General features: G+C 38.0%; 2 protein-coding genes across 2 annotated transcripts; one reads left to right on the plus strand and one right to left on the minus strand.

The window, feature by feature from the left end:
- Nucleotides 1–1,086: 1,086 nt before the first annotated feature.
- Nucleotides 1,087–15,676, minus strand: mmp14a (matrix metallopeptidase 14a (membrane-inserted)). The gene is made up of 10 exons (XM_056268560.1): nucleotides 15,239–15,676; nucleotides 9,446–9,594; nucleotides 8,810–8,932; nucleotides 7,825–8,132; nucleotides 7,536–7,700; nucleotides 5,777–5,919; nucleotides 5,538–5,676; nucleotides 4,913–5,063; nucleotides 4,644–4,759; nucleotides 1,087–2,626 (listed from the first exon to the last, which is right to left on the minus strand). The coding sequence occupies exons 1-10, from the start codon at nucleotides 15,338–15,340 to the stop codon at nucleotides 2,295–2,297; spliced, it is 1,728 nt and encodes a 575-aa protein (XP_056124535.1). The 5' UTR covers nucleotides 15,341–15,676; the 3' UTR covers nucleotides 1,087–2,294.
- Nucleotides 15,677–17,535: 1,859 nt separating this feature from the next.
- lrp10 (low density lipoprotein receptor-related protein 10) lies at nucleotides 17,536–26,031 on the plus strand. Its single transcript, XM_056268555.1, has 9 exons — nucleotides 17,536–17,736; nucleotides 17,997–18,029; nucleotides 19,425–19,563; nucleotides 19,822–20,012; nucleotides 20,142–20,614; nucleotides 20,769–21,199; nucleotides 22,045–22,239; nucleotides 22,418–22,547; nucleotides 24,282–26,031. Exons 1-9 carry the CDS (start codon nucleotides 17,688–17,690, stop codon nucleotides 24,888–24,890), a joined length of 2,250 nt encoding a protein of 749 aa, XP_056124530.1. The 5' UTR covers nucleotides 17,536–17,687; the 3' UTR covers nucleotides 24,891–26,031.
- The last annotated feature ends 701 nt before the right edge of the window (nucleotides 26,032–26,732 follow it).

Genomic DNA, 26,732 nt, shown 5'->3' on the forward strand with positions numbered 1-26,732 from the left:
TTGCTTTTCCAGTATATGCAACTTTGAACTATAGCAATGGGCTTCTCTAAGCCACCTGCTTTCCTGCTCCTCTCCTGCAGGAACACATTTACACAAAATGTCTAAATTGCAAGCAACTGTCCAGGCCACGTCCTGTTCGCCAGCTCAGCGTGTATGTGGGCGTTTGTGTACTTTTTCCCTGGCCATCCGAGCACCAAGCTCACCAAACATGACACACCACCATAACGAGAGCCAGACTTCCTGTCCTGTCCTTAGCTCATCTGTCCATCCAATAAACAGATGATAATTTCAGTAAAAAATTATAGGCCTATAAGTAATATAAAGAAAAATGACAGGCTTATGCATGTTTTAGAAATCTACATAAGATTAATAATGGCAGCCACAATTTCTAGAAAATCTAAACCGGATGTTTTGTTGTTTTTTGCAGGTGAAGAAATTGCAGACTTTTCACCAGTAGTGGATAGTGTGCCAGAGAGAGAAGAAATATAAGAGTAATTTGACAAGTCAGTTCATGTAATTTTTATCATGCTGAACTGGGCTTTTTAGTCATCTGACTAATGCACTCTCACCCCTGTACCTATTTAAAAAGAATGCAAAAAGTAACACAGAGCGAAGAGGGATTCAAAGATGAGAGGAGAAAGAGATTTGAAAGGGAGGCGACAGGAAAAACAGCACAGAGATGTTTGTGGTGGGCCGTTCATTAAAAAACGCCTCATAAAAGAGAACAATTTTGCTGTGTGGAGAAACGGGGAGGGGGAGAAGACGGGAGGGAAGCGGAAATGGCAGAGCGCTGTTTTTTTCTGACTTTGTCAGCTGGAACCGATTTAAAACACTTTGAAGAAAAGCATACACTCCTCCTTCACTACAAAGTACAGTCATATGTCTCTCTAGTCTGGTCCCTTGTTCTCTCAGATATGAGGATATGTGCAAACACTCATCAGTTTTTCTGTCCAAAACAAACAAAGATAGATATATGATAGATAGACAGACAGATAAGATAGATTGATTCAGTCCATGAAACATTTTAGTACATTTGGAACTCACTCATGAGAGAATTTTATTTCTTAAGGTCCAGGAAAGAGAGAATAATGTTAAAAAAAGGAACTTTATTTAATTTTCATTTCCAAGTACAAAAAGTATGAAACAGGCAAAAATGTCATTCCTTTACATTTACACTATATCACTATCATTATAAATATCATTACCATTATCATTGTTAAAACTAATTCAGAAATGTCTAACACTGATGTATTCAGTCTTGTTACAGAAAACCCATAGCACCATTACTGTTCATAAATAATTATTTATTTGTTTCTGGAAGGTGGAGAGCGAGAAAATATCTCACCTCCAGCCTCTTCTATTATAGAAACCTGACTAATTTGAAATAAGTCACATTCTGCCTGTGTCCAGCAGGACTTGAAATGACAATTTAAAATAGGCAAGACTACACTAGGAGAACAATAATAACAATAACCATAGTCATAATAACAATGCCAATCATTAATGACATACTTAAACATAGTAAATACCAAATGCATTGCAATAACAATAGCATTTTGAGTTGAAACAGATGGACAGCTCTGCTCTATAAGTGTATTTAAAACTGGCCTACTCCAGAAGCTACTGGGCTTCTCTCTCCCTGAACTTTGACCTTTAACCTTTGACCTTTCACGTACAGCAGGTCTCTACAGTCGAGCCATACTTTGTGCAAATATCTTTGTGGTGAATAAAAGGTGCAAGGAAGGTCAATTATGATAGTCCTTCCATTCTATTAATTCAATGGCAAAGGCACTTTATGGGATACAGGAGGATTTCACTGGATTAGCAATGTAAAAAGCAAAATCTGAGTTAATGAAATATGTCAAAGTGAGATCAGTTAGTGTATAGAACATGTCAATCAAACAGCCGGCCGGCTGGAGTCAAGTTCGGGTCTGGAGAGGGAGATTTTCAGAGAGGATAAAGGAGGGATTATATACTGAAGAGAAGACTGAAGGAACAAAAGTGCATTTCACTGAGTGATAAACCGTAACCATGTAAGAGATGGAGGAGGGCTCGTGTCTGTCTCTCTTATCTCCCACTCCATTTCGGATTTCTTATTAACGGCAGAGAAGTACATGTAAATAGAAAAACAAACAATACACATCCTTCACTTTTCATCTCTCCCTGCCTGCAGACCTGTAAACCAAACGTTACTGTCTGACATTCATTTTCACTCCATCCTAATACAATCTTTCCAAATGTCATCTACTTGTATCCCTCTTACACTTCTCTTCCCATGCCTTTCATGTTCATCTCTAAACCTTATCGAGCAGAGAGCGGTGACAGTAGAGGAGGCGTCGAGGGGTACCATAGTGGTGGAAGAACAGCAGAGCCCCCAAAGTGACAAGCACACAGGCCAAAAGAAAGAGTGGGATGACGATGGTTGCGGCTCTTCCCATGCCTCCGCCTTCTGACTCGTCCATCTCGATGATAAGCACTTCCTCATCTGTGCCGGACCTCTTCATGGGATCCTCGCCTTCACAGCCCATCCAGTTAGTCAGGACAGATTTGGGGAAGCCTGGCTCCACCTTCAGTTGCTGATTGTTAAACTTCCAGTACTTATTGGCTTTGTAGAAGTAGGTGTGGGCTGAAAAATTGTGGGAAAAGCTGATTCAGTAAAAGTGGCTCTAAATTTCTAAATCTCTCTCTCTCTCTCTCTATATATATATATGTATATATATATATATATATATTAGGGGTGTAACAAAATATTGTGTCACAATATATCGCAATACAAAAATGCAACAATATGTATCGTGGATAGTGACTATATGTATCGTGTAGTTCACCCAAAATAAAAGTTTTTAGAGTTTTAGTGTCAGTACTACATTAATTTACTATATAATAATGTTGAATATAATGTATATTAATGCAATGGGGGAATATTTGTATGTCCTAATAATGCCAAATGTTTTATGTTACCAGTAAAAAATGGCCTACAGAGTGTAACCCTATTAATTTACACCCACAATGTAATATAAAATTTAGCATTTTAATTTTAACCTTTTATCATATGTCCTGGAGTATCACAATAATAATGTGTCGTTAGTTCAGTATCGTGATATGTATTGAATCCTGACATACAGGTATTGTTACACCCCTAATATATATATATATATATATATATATATACACACACACACACACACACACACACACAATAAAGCTCAAAAGTTTGGGGTCAGGTTTTTTTTTTTTTTTTAGTTAATACTTTTATTTAGCAGAGATGCAATAAATTGCTCAAAAATGACAGTAAAGACATTTATAATGTTACAAAAGATTTCTATTTCAAATAAAGGCTGTACTTTTTAACTTTATATTCATCAAAGAATCCTAAAAAAATTATCATGGTTTCCACAAAAGTATTAAGCAGCACAACTGTTTTTAACATTGATATTAATAAGAAATGTTTCTTGAGCAGCAAATCAGCATATTAGAATAATTTCTGAAGTATCATGTGACACTGAAGGCTGAAGTAATGACGCTGAAAATTCAGCGTTGCATCACAGGAATAAATTACATTTTAAAATATATTAAAATGACAAACAGTTATTTTAAATTGCAAAAATATTTCAGAATATTGCTGTTTTTACTAGGGTTGTCGGTACTGAAATTTAAAAAATGTACCAGTAGTAAACGAGTACCGCATATTCGGTACCCGCTGATAGGCGGCTGCGGCTGCTTTCAAACGCTCCCGTGTGTTTCTGTGTAAGCACTCTGTGAAGAGTGTCAAAGATTTCTATTTACAACTGTTTTTGAAGGACTGATCATTGTAGCCAATCACAGACATATCTGTTGAGTGTGTGAACGCAATGGCCAATCAGGGGTGATTAAGTCAGAATCCGCTCAAAACACTGAAGTTTTCGCAGGAGTGGTGTTCTCAGTGAGCAGGCGCTGAAGTGATTGATAACTTCAGCTCTTTGCTCACTTTTTGTTTATAACCCATATACAAGTTTTGTTTTTCATGCTGCAAAATGTCTGGATTTACAACTGTATTTAAAAGCGTGATTGAATCCGAATGATTGACAGTGATATAACCATAGCAACAGACGGGATAAAAATATGATACTGTTTGCCAAAATAGATGTGCATAAAAACTCTTAGAGTGTAAGTGCAAACAGATCTGCCACTTGTTCTATGTGTATTTGTTACTTTGTCCTTCATTTTATGACAAATTTTTTCACTTGATCTTTTTATATACAATGTTCACATTTGAAGGCTACATGTTTACTTATAATTATTATCATAATAAATAATAATAAATTAATTAATTAAATGAATATTTTTATTTCAAAATAGATAGAAATAGTAAAAGATTTCGAACCGTTTTTGCTATGGTACCAAAAGTGGTACAGAGAACCATGAAATTTTACTGGTATTGGTAACTACTACTGGAATATTGGTACCGTGACAACCAGATCTTACTGTAATTTGATCAAATAAATGCATCCTTTGTTGGCATAGTCTATATATACTGTATATTAATACAGTATATATGTATAAAAAAATTTTTTTTTTTTTTTTTGAAGGATAGTGAATATATACGATACGAATATATAGTTAACGACAGTGGAGAACCCACAGGAAAGGAAAAACTTCTGTACCTCCATCCTCGCTCATGAAGGCCCCTTTGATATTATCTGGTACTCCTTGCCATACACTGATGGGTTTGGGGTAGTCTGAATCCACAGATCTGCTTTCCTCATTGAAACGGTAATACCTGAGAAAACAGAAAAGGCATGAATGGGGAAGAAAACCAATAAAAGAAAGGGAGAAGTTCACAAAAAAAGAAGAGGAAGCATTTTTCTCAATACGACACGAAATCACATGGATTTACATGAGTCAGATATGGTAAGTGACACTGGAAACTAACTTGGTTCCTCTGAAGAAGTAAGTGTTGCCAGTGGGTGTGTAGAAAACAGCTGCATCCAGCTTGTCTCTTGGTAGGCCTGTGCCAAGTTCCTTGAAAGTTTTTGGATAACCTTCCTCCATTTTAGCCTCATTGAAAACCCAGTACTTATCACCTAGTGAGAGGAGAGACAAACAAGAATCATTGCTTAATTTGTGACATTAATTAGAACCAGAAATTTCTAACACCTTTATTTATATGAAACATGAAATAACAGGAAATGATGCATTTAGGCTGAAGTAGTTTCGGTGTTGATTCAGTTCCGGTATAAAGATCATCAGATGTTAAATTAGTTCATTACATCTCTAAAGCAGTTCTTCAAAACATGATATCATCATCCAGCCCAGTTCAGTTCTCATACAACAGCACCAGTACTTTCAGATCAAAAATATTGTTGAGTATTAAGTGGCAAGGAACCCAAACTCCATCAGGTGACAGAATGGAGAATGGAGTTCTCCTCTGGCCAACGAACGAACACGGTGTCATTATGATTGAGGCTGCATCACAAGTCAGAATTCAGATCGGGACCGGTAGCATTCAAATATTTTGTCAACAACGAAAGGCAAAATAATATAGAAGACAGACGCACCTTTGAAGAAAACAAATTTTCCATCAGAACGTTCGTAGGCTGCGTTGATAGAGGGAGGCAGTCCCTTCCAGAAGTGTCCAATGGGCATGGGATACCCCTGCTGAGGTTTACCATCACGCATTCTCCAGAACCACTTTTCCTGTGAAGTAGAGGGGGTGTAAATATATAAAAAAAATAAAGTACTCACAAAATACATGGAATGTCCACACAAAAAAGTTTCGTTTTGCATTCTGCTGTACCTTGAACACGAACATCTCTCCCCTGAGGAAAGCGATGGTGTCGAAGTGCCCCTCACATATGTCGGGGCCAAAGGAAGGGCGGTCTGGCCTGGGAGTGGGGGGGCGGGGTGCCGGGGGGTGGGGCTTTTCACCAGAACGAGCACCTACCGAAAGACGCATGTCATGTCTGTTTTTAATTTGGTTTTACATTCATGTTTCCATGTCTTTAATTTTGTAATTTGTCATAGTCATGTTTCCTGTCATGTCATGTAATTCCCTGCTCCCCTCATGTGATCTGGTCATGTGGTTCCTTTGTATCATGTATTATGTTTTCTTTAGGTTTGTTTGACTTGAAGCGCACTGCACAGACTGATCAGTTTATGATATCAAAGTACCGCGAGAGTGATTAGAGAGCAGATGGCTCTATGTGCTTTTGAATCGCTCTCACGGTACTTTGATGTCATACACCAATCGGTCAGCGCAGCGCCGCTTCATGTCAAACACACTTATTGTATTGATTACTCTCAGGTATATCTTGTTAGTCATTAGTCCTTGTGTATTTATAGCCCTCATGTTTCCATTTTCTCTTGACTAGCTTTGTTCTATGTAACCCGTTGTTGGCGAGTTTGGTCGGGCCTGTTTATGCCATGCTCTATCTAGTCTGTTCAAGTCAAATGCTTATGTTTATGTAATGTCTTAGTTCTGTTTGTTTTGTATCCGGTTATTCGTTTGTCAATAAAACTGCACATGGGTTCTAAACTCCGGCCCACCTGTGCGTTGACATTCCATGACAATACACAGGTGTGCACAGATTTTAATAGATTTTTTGCAGCTTTTTGAAACTGTACCATCAGTTTATTGATTTAATTACATTTTAATTTTTTCTGTTTAAATATCTATAGTTTTAAATGAAGAAAAATTAAGATTTGTTTCTTTATTTCTATTTGCAATCCTAACATAAGAGTAAATGCTTCAGATAAAATGTGAAACAACAACAACACTTTGGGATCTTTCTTAATGATTTTTAGTAATTGTTATATTCTTTTTTTTTATTCTTGTCTTATACATCATTTTATCTTAGCTAGCCTTTTAAATGAATTGTGTATATGTATGTCAATATATATATATATATATATATATTTGTGTGTGTGTGTGCAGTATATGCGATTAGTTGGTTTGACAGCACTAATCTGTTCACATTATTAATTCAATAAATTAATCATATTATTAAAGGTGCTCTAAGCGATGTCACGCGTTTTTTAGGCCAAAACATTTTTTGTCACATACAGCAAACATCTCCTCACTAACCGCTGGCTGCCTGTCCCCTGAACACACTGTAAAGAAACGCGATCTCTGTAGGCAGCCCAGGCTCCACAAACAGCAACAAAAACAAACTGGGCTAACCCGCTCCACGAAACATGACAAACAGTTCCAGCCAATCACCGACAAGAAGGACTTGGGGGCGGGGTTTGGGGGGTTAGTGCGCGGATGAGGAGGAGGGAGGGTCTAGCTAGCCTCCGTTTTGTTTGACAATACTTTAAACGTCAACAAGAAGTGACGTCACCCGATATCGCTTAGAGAACCTTTAACTAATGTTAACAAAGATGAATGAAAACTGTAACTGATGAATGTATTGCTCATTGTAAGTTAATGTTATCTAATTGGACCTTATTGTAAAGTGTTAAAATCAGACTGTCATTGTACATAATAATCTTGTAATAAAAATAAAAATTATGAATAAATAAATTAAAATAAATATATATATGCAATGCAAACTGACTGCCATATATCTGCTGGATCCCCCGTCTGTCATCATCGGGCAGCACAAAGTTCTCAGTGTCCATCCACTGGTAAAACGGAGCCATGATGGCAGAGGGATCGCCTGAGTGTTCCAAACCAAGAGCATGACCTAATTCATGCACTGCCACCAGGAACACATCATTACCTGAAAGAGAGGCAGAACAGTGATACTCTAAATGTAAAATAACACAGACTTCACATGCACACATTACGCATGAAGTTTGTTCAGTTGACAGAAACATTTTCACATTCTCTCATTCTCTGCTCACCTCCCTGGTCAACATTGCCTGTCGTCCAAGGCTCTGCTGCGTCAAAATGGGTATCACCTCCGATACCTTGACCAGGGAAGTACGCGTGGGCCAGGAAACCTCCCTCGCCGTCGAATGGGGTGCTGTCTCCGTGATAGCCTTCCGCGAAGGAAAGCATGATATCTGCAAACTTGTCCACCTTGCCACTGATTTGACTGTATGGGATTTCACGGAACTTGAGTGGTGTCACGGCCTCCCAGACCCTGAAGGCCTTCCTGATGGCCTCGTGTGTGGCAGGCTCACCTACTTTAGGAGTGTAGTTCTGGATACTGGGTAAAGAAAACATTTGTGCTTAATTGCTAAATCTAAGTTTTCCTTTCAGGAAGGAAGTGTAGAAACCGGTCATTTTTAAATAAATACATAAAGTCTGGTAACTATTTCCACTTCTGAAAAAGAAGAAGTAGACTAATAAAGTTCTGAAGAAGTTAGTCATCATTTACGTGTTCTGAATGTTTAATCTTGCATTGGAATGCAAAGTGTAAATGCTATCTAGCTTGCTCCATCCAGAATACTATCTGAATAAAAAAATGCATGTTAATGGCAGGTGTATCCACCTTATTTTGCAATTTTGTGAGCTATTTTCTGTAAATGCGTGAGACTTTAGATTCATTACCTGCTATAGGTAAATAACTAGAAGAATAACTAAGTGCAGTATATGGTAAAACTATTTGTGCTGCAAACCAGTGTTTATGATTATGATTAGGAATTAAAATAATATGATAACAAATATCAGTTTGCAATATCAATCAGCACAACGGACTGTTTTTGTACAACTAAAATAGCTGGAAGAGGGCGACACCGCCTCGGTGCCTCGCACATTCAGGTTAGAAATGGCTGCGTCTGCTCTTACATTAAAATTAAGGTGGATAGAGTGCCACAGTTTTATGTGCATTAAATATTACTATTATTATTAATTTTCCTTAGGCTGTCAATTACAGTTCCATACCTGAATGTGACCTCTCTTTTGTCCCATTTTAGGCCCTGGATGACATAGCGCTTCTTTCGTAGGTTGCTCTTCAGTTCAGAGCCGAATTTATCTGGAACACCGCACCTTGGCCGCTGCATCGCCCTAACAACATCATGTTAATGCAAGACATAAAGTCATTCAATCATACGTGACTCAGTCACCTAAGAAAACTGGCTGCAAATCAGATGTTTAATTCTCTATCAGGTCATCCATTTGTGGACAAAGATTGTCAGTATTTAGCATAAATAATATAACTATTGAGTAACATATTGCACATTATCTTTAAATGGTCACAATTAACCAGTGGTGGACAGTAATGAAGTTACATTTTTCAAGCATCTGTGTACTTTATCAGAGTACTTTTATTTTGGTAAACTTTTCCTTCATAAATAATCAATGAATAATCAATGATCTAATGAAATAATCAATCAATTTTACTTTTAATAATTATAGTAATAGTACATTAAATTACTTTTGTACTTTTCAAGTAATACTGAAAATGAGTACTTATACTGGAGTAATATTTTATTAGGGTATCTGTACTTTTACTCAAGTACTTTATCTGTACCACCGTTACCAACAAAATAGAGATGTACGAGACTGGGCAAGACTTACGATAGTGTAGCTGGATCCATAGTGCCGCTGACAGAGAGGCCATAGAATTTCTGCATGGCGGATATAGCGGAGGTGATGGATTTAGGAGAGCGGATTGCCTGAGCCCGAACATCGCCAGGAGGAAGATACCCATACTGCTGGAGCCATGCCTGAGAGAGAATGAATGTCACATTAAAACAAAACATATTAACATGCAGCTGTAACTACTATAGTAAACCAAATTCAACGTGAATAAAAGACACACACACTGGCGCACAAAAAGTTCCTCTGGAAAACATCACAACTTCTGTCAGAGCATGAAATAGCACAGGTGTCACTGCTGTCATGGCTGTTAAGGTGACCTCAGTGAATTAAAGGTTGTGCTGAATGTTTTTGAAGTGTCCTCACTGTTCCAAATGTGTTAGTGCAGCACCACATCCACATGACATGCTGTCTGAATTTATAAAATCTAATTATACATAAACCTGCCAAAGTCCACAAACATCAGTGATGAACCGCAGTGCAAGCACATAGATGTGTATGTGAGTGTGTATGCTTATGCTTATGACCTGGTTAAACTTTTGTGAGTAAGAGAGTTTGTATGGACACTTAACAATTTTAAAGGCTTTAACTGTGTCTTGTGTGTTGTAACTGTAAGTAACAGTGTGTCAGAGACTTTATGACCATAATTTAACTTGTACATGTGTGTGTTTCCAACCTAGTTATACTTTGGGGATATATTTGCTGAAGAAATGCCCCTCTTCTGAAGAATGTTTTCTTTTAGGGGTAGGATTAGGGCTGGCCACACTTGGGTAAAGACAGACAAACTTTGAATTAAAATAGTTATTTTGTTTTCTGACTTACTGAAATTAACACTGAGAACATGAAAAGGGAGAAAAAGGAAAACGAACAAAGAACTAAACAAATAAAATCTAAATATATCTTATAATGTACAGCTAAACAAACGACAATGGTAATGTAATTATGTAGCTTCAAAGAACTTAAATCTTCATGTGTTTCATGTGCTTATGACTTGCGCTCAAAGAAAACATGTTTGGTATATATATGTTCACTGTAAAGAAGCAAAATCCCACACGATAAACTAGTATTCTGAATACTGAAGGGACGTGTCCCCCTCCTGTCTATGATAGTTATGGCCCTGATTATAGCTGTGCAGGTGGTTGTAGACTAATGCGCTGATCTGGGCTGTTAACACAAAGGTTACAGGTTTAGGAGTGACTGTCTGTTAGACTAAATGGGTAAATGTCTAATTTTAAGGATCAGACAGCCAGTGTCTCCAGTCCAACCACAAAGAGTGTCAGCAAAAATTACAAGCATTTTTCAGTAATCCTTGTGACCTCAGACTGCCTCCCTTTCTTATTTTCTTTCTTTCTCTTTCTTTCTTTTCTAAGTAGGCTATAAGCAGTATCTGTATCGGCTACAAAAAGAATTGAGAAAAAGAAGGACGAGCATGATGGCATAGAGACTGTTCAGATTTACAATGGTTGAAATAAAGGCATAATTATGTTAATAAAGCTAATTATACTGTAAAAAAAACTACATATTTCCCAGTTTATGGGACCTTTTGATTCACATACACTTACAAAATGTGAATTACTTGGAACTAAATAATAACTTATGTTGGTATAACAACGTTCTAAAACTATATCCCAGATGTCTTTGCATTTTAGGGTTAGTGTGCCTTTAGAAACAAAGACAGCATAGTTCACTTCACATACAATATTAAACTGAAAATTTGTTGAGCAAGAAATCTGTAGTCGTCTCAATGAATTTATTGGCTTGTAATAAACCAGTTCAAATTGACTAAATAAAGTATCGTTACAATTTTAAGACAAAAGCTTAGATAAAAATCTGTGTATATTGCTCAATTCTATGGCACTTACTCCTATTATTTACACATTATACTCTTTAAAATGGACGAAACACCTCAACAAACCTGTATGTTAGCATACAATACTACAGTGATTAAGAAACCACATCCAGAGAGCAACTTCACTAAATCAGTGAGTGCTTTCACACGGGTTCCTTCACATTGTAGATTTTCCGATGGGACTGGCCTACACCATTGAGGTCGAGGAAGTATATAACTGGATAGGGCACTATAGTGTAGTGTTAACCTGGTCACCCTTTCTCAATTTTTCTTTCTCTCAGTCCGTCATTCAATTCCTCCTTCTTTATGAGTGCTTTCTGTGTGTGGTGCCTCCGCTGTGGTGACGCGGCCCGTTTTTGTAAAAACACTAACTCATGAGGATGAAAATGTTTCCCTTTCTCTCTTACTCCCTCTGAAGGCCACTCTTCTCCCTCCTGAAAAGCCTCAGGTCTCCTCTTAATGCAGCCAGCAATCCCAGCATGCTCCGCTCTGGAACTCCCAGTGGTGGGTGTCAAAGCTTCTATTTAGAACACCTCTACCGTTCCCGACTGAGGAAGAGCGAGTCACTGTGTGGCCATGCGTCAGGTATTACCATGCAGACAGCTAGCCTTTATTGAGTTTGCTGAGTCTCGGGCTGTCTGGGTAAGCTTTATGTAATAATTACGCTGCCATTATACACAGATCTGGGAACAGAGTTCAACAGTAACCATTAACTCACACATGACAGTGACTGGCATATACAGAAGACATGAGGTTATGTGTAATCACACACTATGACATCACTGCCACACATGCCAGCACGGTTAACACATGCTACAGCAAAAATTAAACCTATTGTGCTTTTTTTACTTTTTCAACTTTCTTTAGTGTGTAATGTTGATATTTGAGCACGAAAAAGGTCTGCAAAGTTACAAAGCACAAAGTCATTCCAAAGGGAGTTATTCTCTATATCAGTGTGCACTGTTTCTGAACTCCCTGAAACGCCTCCATTGGGTTTTCTTCCGGGAACGATCACATCACAATATTCCTCATTTAAATAATTCCCACCCATGGCATAAGCAAAAAAACACGCTCAAAGCGGTTGACTAATCACAACACACCGGTTCAGCCGACCAATCAGAGTACATTGCGCTTTCCGGAAGAATGGGGCTTAGAGAAAAGAACTAAACTGAGCATTACTGACACACTGGGAAGATAGTGCTGTAAAAAAAATAATTCAATAAACATTCAAGCATGAAAACCTATTCTCATACACCCCAAAAACAAAATCAAGACTTCGTAAATATGGCCTCTTTAAAACTCTGAAATGGAGCCAGTGTGGCACTTCAGTGTTTTCTAAGACGCCACTTTCTGAAAAACAATTTCATCAGTTTTAGTGTTGTAACATTCCAAACATGTTGTTTTGCTAGTATATGTGCACAGTTTTAACCCTAATCTCTGATTCTTATAGTTTCTCTGCAGAAAATATTGCTGTCAGATTTTCCAGGCTCAGATGGGGGGGGGGGGGGGGGAAGCAGCATTTATGATTTTAACGGCTGATCTGCTGCTCCTAAGGCATTAAAGAGGGAGAAAAAGAAGTTGGAGAGAAAAAAACAAAACCTAAGTGAGGTCCTTTTTAAAGTTAGAAATATAAAAACAAAGGGTAGAAGAAAAAGAAAGGAGAAGAAAAAAAGGAGGCCAGAGGTGAGTCTGAATGCACGACAGAAGGACTGAGTCAGTCGTTCCTCCTTGTCTGTGCCAATGGAAAAAACAGAACATTTTTCAGGCATTAGTGCCCGTGTCTCACTCTGCATCTTCACGTGGAGGATCAGATCGCTGACCCATTTACTGAGCAGCTGAACTAATTCTGACACAATCCAAAAAATAATGCAAACTCAAAAATATCTTAGTTTCTATTCATTTGAGATCACAGGAAAAAAAAATGACTACCAATCAGCAGAAGTTGATCATCTAATTCCAGCAGTTACAGATGCATGACATTATAATCCATATATAATCCACATACTCATTTATATACTGCAGTACTTCATTGTTTTTCCATGTAAACAAAACAAGCATCAAAAAGAGAAATTGTAGAGTTTGAGTCTTGTTGTACATCTTACTGAATGAAATCTCAACATGTGATTTTTCTTCTAAACTGCAAATAACAAACACTTTTCAAGCCTCTTTAAGTGATGAAGGTCTGAAAAATTCAACTGAGTTTCAACAGATGCTTTGCATCTGTAATACTACTTAAACAAATACATCATCTCTCGACTATGGTTTGGAGGGGGGGGGGGGGGGGGGGTTTCAATACCCAGCTGTTTTCCATAAGGAATATGGCTGAATTTCTTTCTTTTTTTGACGTTTTAGTACAGTATTCAAAACAAAAGCACCTGTAACAACAGAAAAAGTGCAGCGCAAAGTAATAATAACCTAATGTAAAGCATTTAGTTCATTAGAAGTAAAGTTCAGAATTCTTAGGGAAATAAACTGCATATATTAGGGAAAAAGGGCTGTACAACTTAGGAAATCGAAAAAAGCAATGGGCATCTGGGATTTAACCTTTTGCGTGACCTTACTCTCTGATCACGCGACTCTCACATGAGGAGACTGTTATTGTCTTTGAAAACCTTCGAAAGCTTTCGGTGGAATCTGGAGTCGAATGTTTTTCACACTAGCCTTGGTACATCTCTCAACCATCTCAGAAATGTGAAGGAGTGTGAGAGAAAGGAATGAAGAGATGCAAATAGAGACCGTTATTAAAATGTCTGTAAGTGTTAGTTCACCCAAAAAGTGTTAAAGTGTTAGTTCTGTCCCTCCGTTGACAGTCTATGCAACTACCACTTTGATGCTTCAAAAAGTTCATAAAGAGGTCAATATGAATTGAGTTTAATCCAAATTTTCTGAAGAGACACAATCACTTTATATGATGAACAGATTAAATTTAGGCTTTTATTCACATATAAACATTCATAAACATCCGTTAGACGTGCGAGAACCAATGAGATTAATTCTTGTGTGTTCAATGTTTATCAATGTATCAATGTTTATATGTGAATTAAAGCCTAAAATGAATCTGTTCATCATATGAAGCGACGAAAGTCTTACGTGTTTGGAAGGAACAACACAAGGGTGAATAAATGATGGCAGAATTTAAATTTTTGGGCGAACTAACCCTTTAAATCCTCTCTCTGATCTTGTTTTCTTTATTTTAGACCGTTCAGGTTTCCTGGCTTGCATCTGTGACAGAGATGCCAAAACGTCACTCGTTCTCTTCCCCCTCACAGTTATATGTCTACCAGACCTAGGTCTATTTCTGAAACAAACATTAGGATGGCTCTGGGGTGTATAAACAAATTGATGTATGTAATGATATATCTACCTGTTAGCCTTGTTTTTTTCTGTCAAAGCAAATAGAAAGAAAAAATGAGAATCTAGAGATGCAGTACAGAACCCACAGAATTGCGACACTTTAATAATTAACCCTCTCTAGGAGCCCTGGAGCCTCTGACTCACTCCTGTTTTTGTTTTAACTTGATATTTAGGGATCCGAAAAGACAGTTTTTTACAACTTCATCTGACTTCTCATTTGTATTCAACTGTGAATTATGAGGTAGCCTACATGAATACACTTTATGAAGGAAATCCTGACATGCGGAAACATCTGAGTGTATCTGTCCAACAATACAGGCTTGATAGAGAGATAGTGGAAAAACACACACAGACCGCTGGCTGGTCCATTTCAGGTTTTATATCCTTTTGGGGGCATTTGGTCCCCACAATGTTGGTTAATTCTGCACACACACACACGCACATGCGCACGCACACACACACACACACACACACACACAATACTAGAACACCACGCACACGCACACACACACACACACACACACACACACACACACACAATACTAGAACAACACTGGCTGTGCATTTACCTCTGGTCTGACTTCTTTGTCACTGGTCCCGCTTTGCACCAGAAACACGCTTGCGAGGGCGAGCGGCAGTAGCCGCTGCAACGTCTGGAGTTTCGGTAACATTCCTCAGTGCACGAGAGTACTGGGCTCGGGACACAAAAATGCTCTAGGCTCCGTTCTTAAAGTTTTCTCCTCTAAGTTTTCCCCAGTAGATTTTCCTAAATCAGACCATTCCAATAGTGAAAACGTTTCCTTAAAACTCTACCTGGTAGTTTTTCCGAAGTAGCTACAAAAAGAATAAAAACCGACTTCTGCCTAGCCTATAAAGTATGTAATCATAATTATTGAAAACTTTTCCAAAAGTAAAGCTGGACCATACACTTTCCAGCAGAAGAGAGAAGACTATCTTCAGATGTGAAATATTTTTTTATCTTAGGTCTGCGCTACATTCTCATCTTGCACTGGAGTTTTCTTTTGTCCTCCGCTGATCTCTCTCTCCACAGGCGGCTTCACTGTCAGATTGGAGACGTGGTTGTTTCTTACGTCCCCTGCGGTAATCTGCCTGCACTGCAGACTCAGAGCTTCTGACTGGGAGGAGTTAAAAAAGAATCGACGCTGCAGATGTGCATTTTTCCCAGTGTGCTAATTATTCAATGACTTTCTGAATTCTCTCCGAAATTCGACCGTCTTTTGTCGCCTCTAGATAGCCAAACTTAAAATAAGTTGTTAAACAAAACACTTATTTTGCTATTGTGATAGGCTAAATGTAATAGCGTAAAGTATAAAAAAAATACATGGATCTGTAAGCTATCACATTATCCCCCCATAAATTGTAGACTATTTAAATTAGTGTTTTATGAGACAACGACAGATCTCTTTTAAATTTTTAGTACATTACTTGTCAAACTACTAGTGGATCTTAAAAACCTTTAAATGCTTGAAATTAGTTTTGTGGACACCAGGCCTACTTTGTGCCTATTCATTTCTTTAAAAAACTAAAATTTGAATTATTACTGTTATTAAATTAAATAAAAAATGATATTTGAACATTTATTTATTGAGTGTGTTGAATCAAATATTGAAGAAAAAACGGTCGGATAAAACTGCACGGATAAAAAAAATGAAGGAAAAATACAAAAACTTAAAATGCTTTCTCCGTTTTACTCATAGAGGACAATTTAAGATCTTACAGACGTTAGGCCTACTGGCAAACTGGGACACCTAGTCTTTTAATTAAACAATAACATTTAATTGTAAATAATAAAAATAGACAATAATACTACTAATAAAATATAATAGTAGGCTATATATTATTATTAGTATTATTTATAATTATAATAATAATATATTAGATTGACAAGATTCCACTGGATGCAGAAATACATGGTTTATTATAATTATATTATTATAGTGAATACTTTAATATCATAAAATGATGAAAACAGTATGAGTAGGTGTGTTCAAACTTTCAACAAGTAGTGTGGCCTACTTAAAAAACAGCACCAATGTGGAGAATAGTAGGCTAGTGTATTACAACAATCCATGGCAATGCTGAAAATAAACGCTAAATTATGACATCTAGTGTTAAAAGGCAAACATTACAAGCAGAAAGCAGCGTGCATTTAGCGTCACTGAAACGTAGGTGGGTGGTGTATCTCGTCTCCCACCTACGAAACAGAACTTACGGAAGTGACTGGGAACGAATGTCAACAAGAGAGAAGAAAAGGTACGGTAAAGATAAAGTCACAAAACAATACTATACGAAAGAACGCATAGAATCTCATTTCGAATAGTTTATAGTGTGGTATCAGGTCTTAATAGTGTCCTAATATAAAGTAAAGTAAGTAGCAGGAAGCCAGCTAGCGTTAGCAAAAATCAGTCGAGAAAGGCTGGTTAGAAGTCGGAAACTAAACTTTCGGAACAATCAGTCAGTTTAGACGCTGGTCGTCTTACTTTCTTACGGGCGAAACGTAAGGAAATGCCCTGAATTATATGTTCTGACTATATGTATGAAGTGTCACTGAATAGTTTGAATGTTTCGTTTATAAACATTACACAGCTACTCTGCCTAACACCGAGTTGCGTCACTGCTGGGAAGAGAGCGAGACAGGAAGTCTGTGCGAAAGATTCTATGCGATATTTTTTTGTCAATTACCGACTATTTTAATTCGAACCCATATTTTGACATTTGTCGAGGTTATGCCATCGAGGTGAGTTTCTGATTGAAACAGTTGTTTTTGAAAGCTAATGCTGGTCAGCCACTGAGTTTTAGTTGTCAGTGTTGTCTTTGTCTTGGTAGTTTATGGTGTTTATTTTTGTCTTTACAGCTAAACACTTCCAACAGGACGCATTGGTGATGGTGCCGCTTTTAATTGTGGCGAGCTGATGGATCTACCGACCATATTTTTGCCATAAATAGTTTTTTTTAATTTGTGTTTTATGAAACAACGACAGTCATTTGCTTTTTAGAATGTCTATTTCCCACAGCCTTTACGTCTTAGGTCTTTTGTTTTTATCAGGTAAGATTTCATGATTTTGTCCTTGACTGTGTATCATGCAGATATGATACAAACTCTTATTATATAAATCTGAAGCAGACTTTTCATGTTGATTGAAATACTGACCTTGAACCGAACCAAAGGTTACTACCTATGGTGACTTTAGGGTCAAGCAAGGTAACATAAACATAAGATTGATTGTATTTACATCATGATAAATGGCAATAAACCACATTTAGTATTCCTTGTCTTATATGTGATTTGTATTTTTCCCCCCACAGTTCCTTGCACTCTGGAGCTGGACTTGAGTGCCGGTAAGGAAGAGCTTGACATCTCTTTGTTTGTTTCTCAGTCTGAACGCTTATTTTAATTCACAACCAATGCCCCAGTTGAAAATGCAACATTCCTGACTAAAATAGTCCTCGAGAAGGTGAAGTCAAAAACTAAAGCATTAGAGATTAAAGGGATAGTTCACCCAAAAATGTATATGCTGTCATCATTTACTCACCCTCAAGTTGTTCCAAACCTGTATGAATTTCTTTCTTCTGCTGAACACAAAAGAAGATATTTTGAAGAATGTGGGTAACCAAACAGTTGATGCGGCCCCCTTATTATTATTTTTCATACTATGGAAGTCAGTGGGGTCCATCAACTGTTTGGTTACGCACATTCTTCAAAATATATCTTCTTTTGTGTTCAGCAGAAGAAAGAAATTTGCACAGCTTTGGAACAACTTAAAGGTTGATTAAATGATGACAGAATTTTAATTTTTTGGGTGAACGATCCCTTTAAATGCCACTTTCTTATAATGTAATTTATTGTTATCTCCACATCCAAAGTCCAAAAATATGTATCTTGTGCCTGCCATTATTTTATTTCACTTCACTTTAGGACACTATAGGCCTTGTGCGCCAGAGAAACAAGCGCGCAGCCATCTTTAGAATTTTGTTTTTGTACTTCTGTTTTTGCAGTAGCGTTGTATATTTCTATGGCAGCGCTGTCGAAGAGTAATTCGCTGGTAAAATGGATTTACTTATTGCAGAGTTAACAAAAGTTATGATGAGCATTGTAATGTATGAAACGGATGTCATAACAAATGTCAGTAGACCGGGAAGATGTTAAAATGAGCGGTTCATTCTGAAATCCGTAAGATCTTACCTTCATGCTGTGGAAATGCAAACCCGAAGACAGAACACAATGAGCTCAGCTCCGAAAAGGGGTGGGGCTACATAAGGTCTATAGGTGTGGTCACAATTACTGTTGCTCGTCTAAATTTCGTAGGTTTTTCAGTCATAAATTTCCAGTCATTTTTGCATAAGGGCAAAACATTTTCACATGCAGATTTTGCATCGGATTCAATTTGTTGTGTTAACCAACAGAATGCTGTGTGACTTTTGTGTGAGTAATTCTTTGTGCATCACTACACAGTGGACAATGGACCTTTTTTTCCAATGTCACTGTGCATTTATTTCCTGTTTGACTGCTTAGGTTTTCTCTTTAGTATTGTCTGTGGACTTTTTTCATATACTTAAATGCTCATTTTTATTTAGTTATATGTTTTAAAGGCCATTCCACCTGCTTTCATGTCTAAAATGATGTTCTCAAATAACACAGGAAATCACTGATCGTCTCTTGTGATTTCACATAAAAATTTAGGGCTAGAGCACAATAAAATGTAAAGATATTTTTGCTTTAACTGTCTGTTTCAGCTCATTGTGATCATTCACCCAAAATACTACAACAAAGACAAGGAGAGATTCATAACTCTGCCCACCATTCCTGGTCTTCCCGTCCACTCAACTGCAGTTGGCTGATAACCTCAAAAGTTGGGGAGCGTGTCATCATCAGGTACTAATAATATTTTATTGAACCTTTTTTTTTGGATCGTTGAAAATATATATATATTAAAGCCTCTATGCATATATGAACAATATGAATGTGAAAAGTGAAAGTCAGCCTAATGATGAGCATATATCTAAGTTTATAAATATGTTAACAAATGGCTTTTGTTGTTAACAAGGTGAGAGATTGCTTTGATCCTTACACAGTAAATGGTCAATTTTTTTTAATTACCTGCCATTTCCTTTGTGTCCATCTCTTTTGAAGTTTTTCCCAGTTTAATATGAGATGTGGACGGGAATGGGTGTCCGTGGTTCCACTCACTGGCAGCCCTTTCAAACTCTGCGGTTACCAGCTTCCAACACCATTTGAGATGACAGGGGGAAACATTACAGTGACGCACCACGTCCTCACTCATTTCTACCCAGTAACAGGCTTCCGTCTTTCATATATTAAAGGTAGATTAGAGCATTGAAGGGGAATTTTCACAGTTCCTGCCCTGACACTGACTTTATCCAGAAGACTGTAAAAACTCTGTTCTTGAGTATGTTTAACAGGGTTCATTTGTCTTTCTCCCACCTCTCCAGACTCAGGTCCCTGTTTTCAAGGCGAGTTTGAATGTTACAGTGAACGCTGTCTCCCGCCATCGTGGCGCTGTAACGGACGAGTTGAATGCCTTGGTGAGGGTGATGAACTTGGCTCTGACGAGGACGGATGTGACGATGTTAGCCCTGAACCACCCATAGACGATGTAAATAACCTCCTTCCAGCTGAAACCAGCACCTTGGTGATCCCATTATCCAGCACAGATGTACCACCGCCTAAAATCCCTGACTTTGCCTTGCTGCCCCAAGGAGGGCCATGTGGGGGATATTTGAGTGCATTTTATGGGTCGTTTACTCCCCCTTTACAAACGGGACAACCGTTGGTGTGTGTGTGGACCGTTGATCCCCAGGATTCACGACCACTCAAATTAGAGGTTCAACAACTGGAACTGGGTCCCCGAGACATGATCAAAATCACAGACCAGCGCCACGGCACAGGCAACGTCATTAAAACAGTGAGTTTTACTCTTTGTCTGTGAGATGATGTAGCTTGTGATTGATCAATGCAGATTAATCTATTTCATACTTGTTTCTTTAAACTGTCAAACCACTTCAAACTTTGATGATATGGATAAAAAGTCTTACATCCCCTCTCATTGACAATTGCAGATCAACTCCGTGTCCAATAGCAAAGCAGTAGAGGTTGAATCCCACACCGGCTTGATTTCCCTGATATACCGTATGGAGCCTTCATTTGAAGGGCGTGGGTTTAATGCGACCTATCGCATCTCGGATTACTGCCTTCCGTGGGAGGAGCTTTGCGGGGGATCACTGGGAGGGTGTTACAACCCAAAGCAGCGCTGTGATGGCCACTGGGACTGTCCTGAAACGGGCCTGGATGAGGAAGGATGCTGGGGCTGCCAAGCTGGGCACTTCCTCTGTGGGATGGGAGGACTTAAGACAGCAAGCCGCCCGCAGAACCGGCCAGTCTGTTACTCGATTCATGAGCGCTGCAACTACCAGCTCAACTGTGCAGATGGAACTGATGAAAGAGAATGTACCATCTGCCAACCTGGGACCTTTCACTGCGACAGTGACAGGTTTGTAAATGTTCATAAACGAGTATACGCCACTGTTTAAATATTTTTAGTGAAGACGATAGCATTTTTTATATAAAAATATAGTACATAACAATAGTACTTTAAAAACGTCATTACAAATAAAAAAATAAAAAAACGTTATCTATTTGAATATATTTTAAAATGTAGTTTATTCCTGTGATGGAAAAGCTGAATTTTAAGAAGCCATTCTTTAGTGTCATTAGACCCTTCAGAAATCATTCTAATATGCTGATTTGATGCTCAAGAAATATTTCATATTAATATCATTGCTGAAAACAGTTTTGCTGTTTAATATTTTAGTGAAAACGGTGGTACATTTTTTAGGATTCTTTGAGTAGGAAGTTAAATAAAACAGCATTTATTTGAAATAGTGATAACGCTTTACAATAAGGTTCATTAGTTAAATACATTAGTTAGCATGAGGTAATAATGAACTGCACTTATATACTGTATGCGTTATTAATGTTAATGTCTACATTTACTAATATTTTATTAAAATCTTGTTAACATTAGTTAATGCACTGTGAACTAACATGAACAAACAATGAACAGCTGTATTTTTATGAACTAATGTTAACAAAGATGAACAAATACAGTAACAAATGTATTGCTCATGGTTAGTTCATGTTAGTTAATACATTAACTAAAGAGTTACCGAAATATTTTTTTGTAACAAAGTAAAACTCTCACTTTACTCTAAGTTTCTGAATGGAAGTATTAATTTCTCACTGACCCCAAATGTTTTAATGGTAGTGTATATATTTTGCCCACCATATGATTGGCTTTTGCGTTTAAAATCTGCCGATGTTTAATTGATTGAGCAGGTGTGTGTTTGAGAGCTGGCGTTGTGACGGACAGGTGGACTGCAAGGATGGCACAGATGAGCTTAACTGCACTGTGACCCTGCCCCGAAAGGTCATAACCGCAGCTACCGTTGGAAGCCTAGTTTGCGGACTTCTGCTAGTCATTGCAATGGGCTGCACCTGCAAGCTGTACTCACTACGCACTCGAGAGTACAGGTAAAACCATCTAAACCAGATAATAACTACCAAAATGAACATCATTTTCCAATTATAATAATTTTACAATGTCATTGATTTTTTTTTTTTTTTTTGAGAAAGATCAGGACATCATTATGTGAAATATTATGTGAAAATAGTGACAGTATTTCTGTATACTCTACTCTTGCCTTCTCAGCATGTTCGCACCAATCACTCGGCAGGAGGCTGAACTGATCCAGCAGCAGGCCCCGCCCTCTTATGGTCAGCTGATTGCTCAGGGAATCATTCCACCAGTGGAAGACTTCCCTACTGAGAACCCCAATGAGGTAAGAGCTCTTGTTACTGTTTTAATGCATCAATTTTATGAGAAATATGCAGTGCATCACATTTAAATGTATAATTTTAATATTTATTATACATAATCAATTAATGAAAATAAAGAAATTATTAATGTAACAAAAGATGGCAATTACATGCTGTTATTATTTTGAACTTTCCTGGAAAAAATGTATCACGCTTTCCACTAAAATATTAAAGGCGTCATATAATGCCATTTTTGTACAAGCTAGTATGATTCTTTAGGGTCTAAATTAAAAGTTTGTAATATACTTTAATTAAAAATTCTAATTAGTATTGTAAGAAAACACTTATTTTACTTGGTTAAAAACAGCTCTGTTTTCAGCACGCCGTTTCAGTGCATATGACTTTAAATGATAATGAGCTTTGCTCACCCCGCCTCTCTGTTCTGTGCATACACCGTTTGTAACACAATAACACAATAACCATAACGCGTTGTTCAGTATAAACGTGGGATTATGAATTATATTGAGAACATCATACATAGAAAACATGCTGTAATGTACCCTAAGTGTAAACCTTAGACGCATTCATTGTGAAGTGTGCAGCTAGCGATTTGCAAAGGTTAATATAAATATTAATATAAAGTTTAATAAAACGTTACACTCACTTCAGTTGTTCTAGAGGTTCAGCAGAAACATGAATAGCTGGTACCGATCCTTTTTTCATTAACAGCTTCTTAGCAAATCCAGCTTTATACTGACCCTCGTTTATAAAGCAGTCTGGTGAGAAATGATTCGCGCAAACATGAGAGCATTGACGTTGCTCGTGGGGAATATTCCCTTCGAAAACAAACACAGCCACTGCGTCTTCAGCGGTTCGGATTCAGGAACATTAAAATGACTGCTGTGTTCGTTATTACACCCAAGAACAGAACACCACAATCGCTTAGACGCCATTCTGCTCATAGACAGTGCTCCAGCATATCAACAATGACCGCGCCGGTCCGCGCAGACTATGATTGACAGCTCCCTCACGAGCGAAGGCGGGTCTGTGTTGAAACGATGCTGTCAATCAACAATCGTGGGAGGGGCTTCCGAGCGTGTCACGTCACACGCTCGTCACAAAATCGAACGAATCAATTTGAGGCAGGGGAAAACATATAAGGAGATTAAAACAAAAACACTGGATGGATTTTTATCATTTTATGATGGTTGTGTACAGGCACTGCCAACACACATTTCAGTACAATCAACTTGTAAAAGTGTATGTACCGTTATATGACCCCTTTAAGCAGCAGAAAAGTGTTACTTGAGCACGAAATCAGCATATTACAATAATTTCTGAACGATCAAGTGACACTGAAGACTGGAGTAAAAGACTGGCTGCTAAAATACATCTTTGCCATCACAGGAATACATTTTAAAATACATTAAGATAGAGAACAGAAATTTTAAATTGTAATAATATGTCACAATATTACTGTTTTACTGTATTTTTGATCAAATAAATGCAGCCTGGGTGAGCATAAGAGTAAGAGACATAAAAACGTTTTTAAAACCTTACCGATCCCGAACTTTTGAATGGTAGTGCATTTAGTCTAGTGTAGAAAAAATGATTAAAAAAAAAATTTACATTTCTGTCCCTAACTGGCTTTACAATATTTGTTTTATATTTATTTTCTCTTATTTGTGGAATTTTCTGTTTGGTTTTTCACTTTTGCATGTTTTTGTTTCTACAATTCTCTTTGTGTCTTTTTTCAGACTGTCTCACTCTCTCTGAGAGGAATACTACAGCTTCTCAGGCAAGACAATGCTTCCTCTCTACGGCGAAGACGCAGGCCCCGGTTCATCCGCAGAGCTGTGCGACGCCTACGAAGATGGGGCTTGCTTCCCCGGCCCGCACCCAGGCCAACACAGACCACAGCCTCTTCTTCCCAACAGACAGAAGCCGCTAATACCAGCACTGAGCTCAATCAGTCAAGTCCTGGAGTCTCCTCAGTGGCTACAGAGGCTGCCAGTCAGTCCTTGCCTCAAAAACTGTGTTTATCCCAACAGACAGAAACACAGCTGCATGCGGAGGCTCCTCCACCTCCTTCTCCCCCACCTCCATTTTCTGTCCATCCAATTGAAGACCCTGAAACACAACAGACCCCACCCATCATCACTATCCCCCCGAGCAGCCCTTCCCTAGCATCTCTCTTCCAATCGCTGGGGCGGAGCATTTCCCGTTTCAGATCCTCCCCGTCCCCTACTTCTCTTCCTCTTTCTGCATCCCCCTCTTTTTCCTGTTCTTCTTCAGAAGATGAAGTGCTGCTGATCCCTCTCTCTGATGACACAACCTCTGAAGATGATATCCCCATGCTGACATGAGCGACTCGTACTTTCTTTTCCCTTCCAGATCTGTCTCTCAGTTCACCATGTTCTCGCTCTCCCTGCCTTCCTCCTTTCAGCACGTCAGCCTCACCATGTTTGCTTCTTGTGCTGGCTTGGTGCCTTAACTTGTATTAGAGCATCTGTTTTCCTGACTTAAAAGAAAAAGTATTGAATTAATGTGCGTCAAATATATTTGACAAGCGATTGCGTGTGTACAGATGTGTGTCTGTTGTGCACTTATCTAAATGGTTAAGTATGATGGAAGAGCATTTGCACAAAGAATCTCCCCCATCTGGCTTACGATAATGTTCCTCTGTGTGATCCTTTGCCGCAATGTTGGTTAAAAAGATTGATTTTAGTTAGAATTGCTTTTTTTTTTTCTGCAGACATGGTTGTGTGATGTACATACATGTGAGTTGACCTCATAATGCTACAGGCCACATTTTATTGTGTGTTCCTCAGAAGTGCCTTTGATTGAGCTTCCTGTACATCACTAGACAGTATGTGACTGCGTATGTGCTTGCACGTAGGGCCAAACACACTTGCACAAAAGTTTACACATAGATGTAGAACTCACCCTCGCTATGTATATGGTAGTGCATGGCAACTGTGGCAATAACTTAATAATAAAGACTTGTGTGTTGTGAGTGAGTGATTGTGTGTGTGTGCGTGTGTGTGTGTACGAGAGAGAGTGATTTAGCTGAAAGTGGTTAGCCACTCAGTGGAGACAATCCTTCTTGGAGTTGCACCTCCACATGCACCACCAACCTGAATGACATCACAATATCACAATAACTTGAATGTCTTTTTTTGTGTTTTTTAAATGAAAAGTTTAGATTTCATACTTTTCTGGCTCAGTGGACAATAAATGGGTGACCAGTCGTAGTGCCATATCTATAGTCACTTGATTTCAGCTGCTGTTAAGATCTGTCAGTTCACTCCTTCTTTTACCCTGTCAAAGTTGTTTTTACTCTATGTATTTTTAATGCCGAGATGTTGAACTCTCATCTGCTGAATGGTGACTAGAAAGACGTGGGTGGGAATTATAGATGAACTGATGATATTAGGATGAATTCACTGTATATATTTGCTAAACCAGCTGGAAAATCCACAAAGAATAAAATGATTTGCACTTTTATTCTTCCTTGTGTGATTTGATTTTCCAACTCGAATGTTGCTGTTTAGTTTCTTGTGTGTTTGTGAAAATTGCTGGGAATGTAAAAGACTTTATTTGCACAATTTAAAGCTGAATGGATACTGCAAGGTAAGAAAAAACAGTGTATGCTGTCAACATAGATATAAAAAAAATCTAGAATGCAAGTGTTACAGGTGAAGAATGTGACTTTCCCTTTTAAGGGAATATAAAGCATTATGTCGTCAGTTCTACTGAAACTATGAGAGGTGATTGTCTTATTTGCACTTCAAAGCCTGCATTGCCTCACTTGCTTTACATCCTGAGGAGGAGGATCTTTCTGCTCAGAAGAGAAGGAAACAAACAGATATGCAGGTTTCCTAGTTCGCCATCTCCAAATACAAGCTAAAGGACTGATATGCTGGTAAGAAATCTATTGACTAAATATTTTTCTGTGTGAAAGAAAACGTTTCTATTTGTTTTAATGTTAAAAATGTGTGGTCAGTAATAATAAATAATAAAAAAATCTAATAAATGCTAGTCTTGTCTTTTCATCAAAAAGTCATGTTTCCACAAAAATATAAAACGGCACAACTGTTTCCAACAGGATCATGTGACACTGAAGACTGGAGTAATGACTGCTGAAAATTCAACTTTGCCATCACAGGAATAAATTACCATTTAAAATGTATTAAAATAGAAATTAG

The sequence above is a fragment of the Rhinichthys klamathensis genome, unplaced genomic scaffold (genome assembly GCF_029890125.1).
Source record: "Rhinichthys klamathensis goyatoka isolate OS25496 unplaced genomic scaffold, OSU_Roscu_1.1 h1tg000275l_1, whole genome shotgun sequence".
In the NCBI taxonomy this organism is placed as follows: domain Eukaryota; kingdom Metazoa; phylum Chordata; class Actinopteri; order Cypriniformes; family Leuciscidae; genus Rhinichthys; species Rhinichthys klamathensis.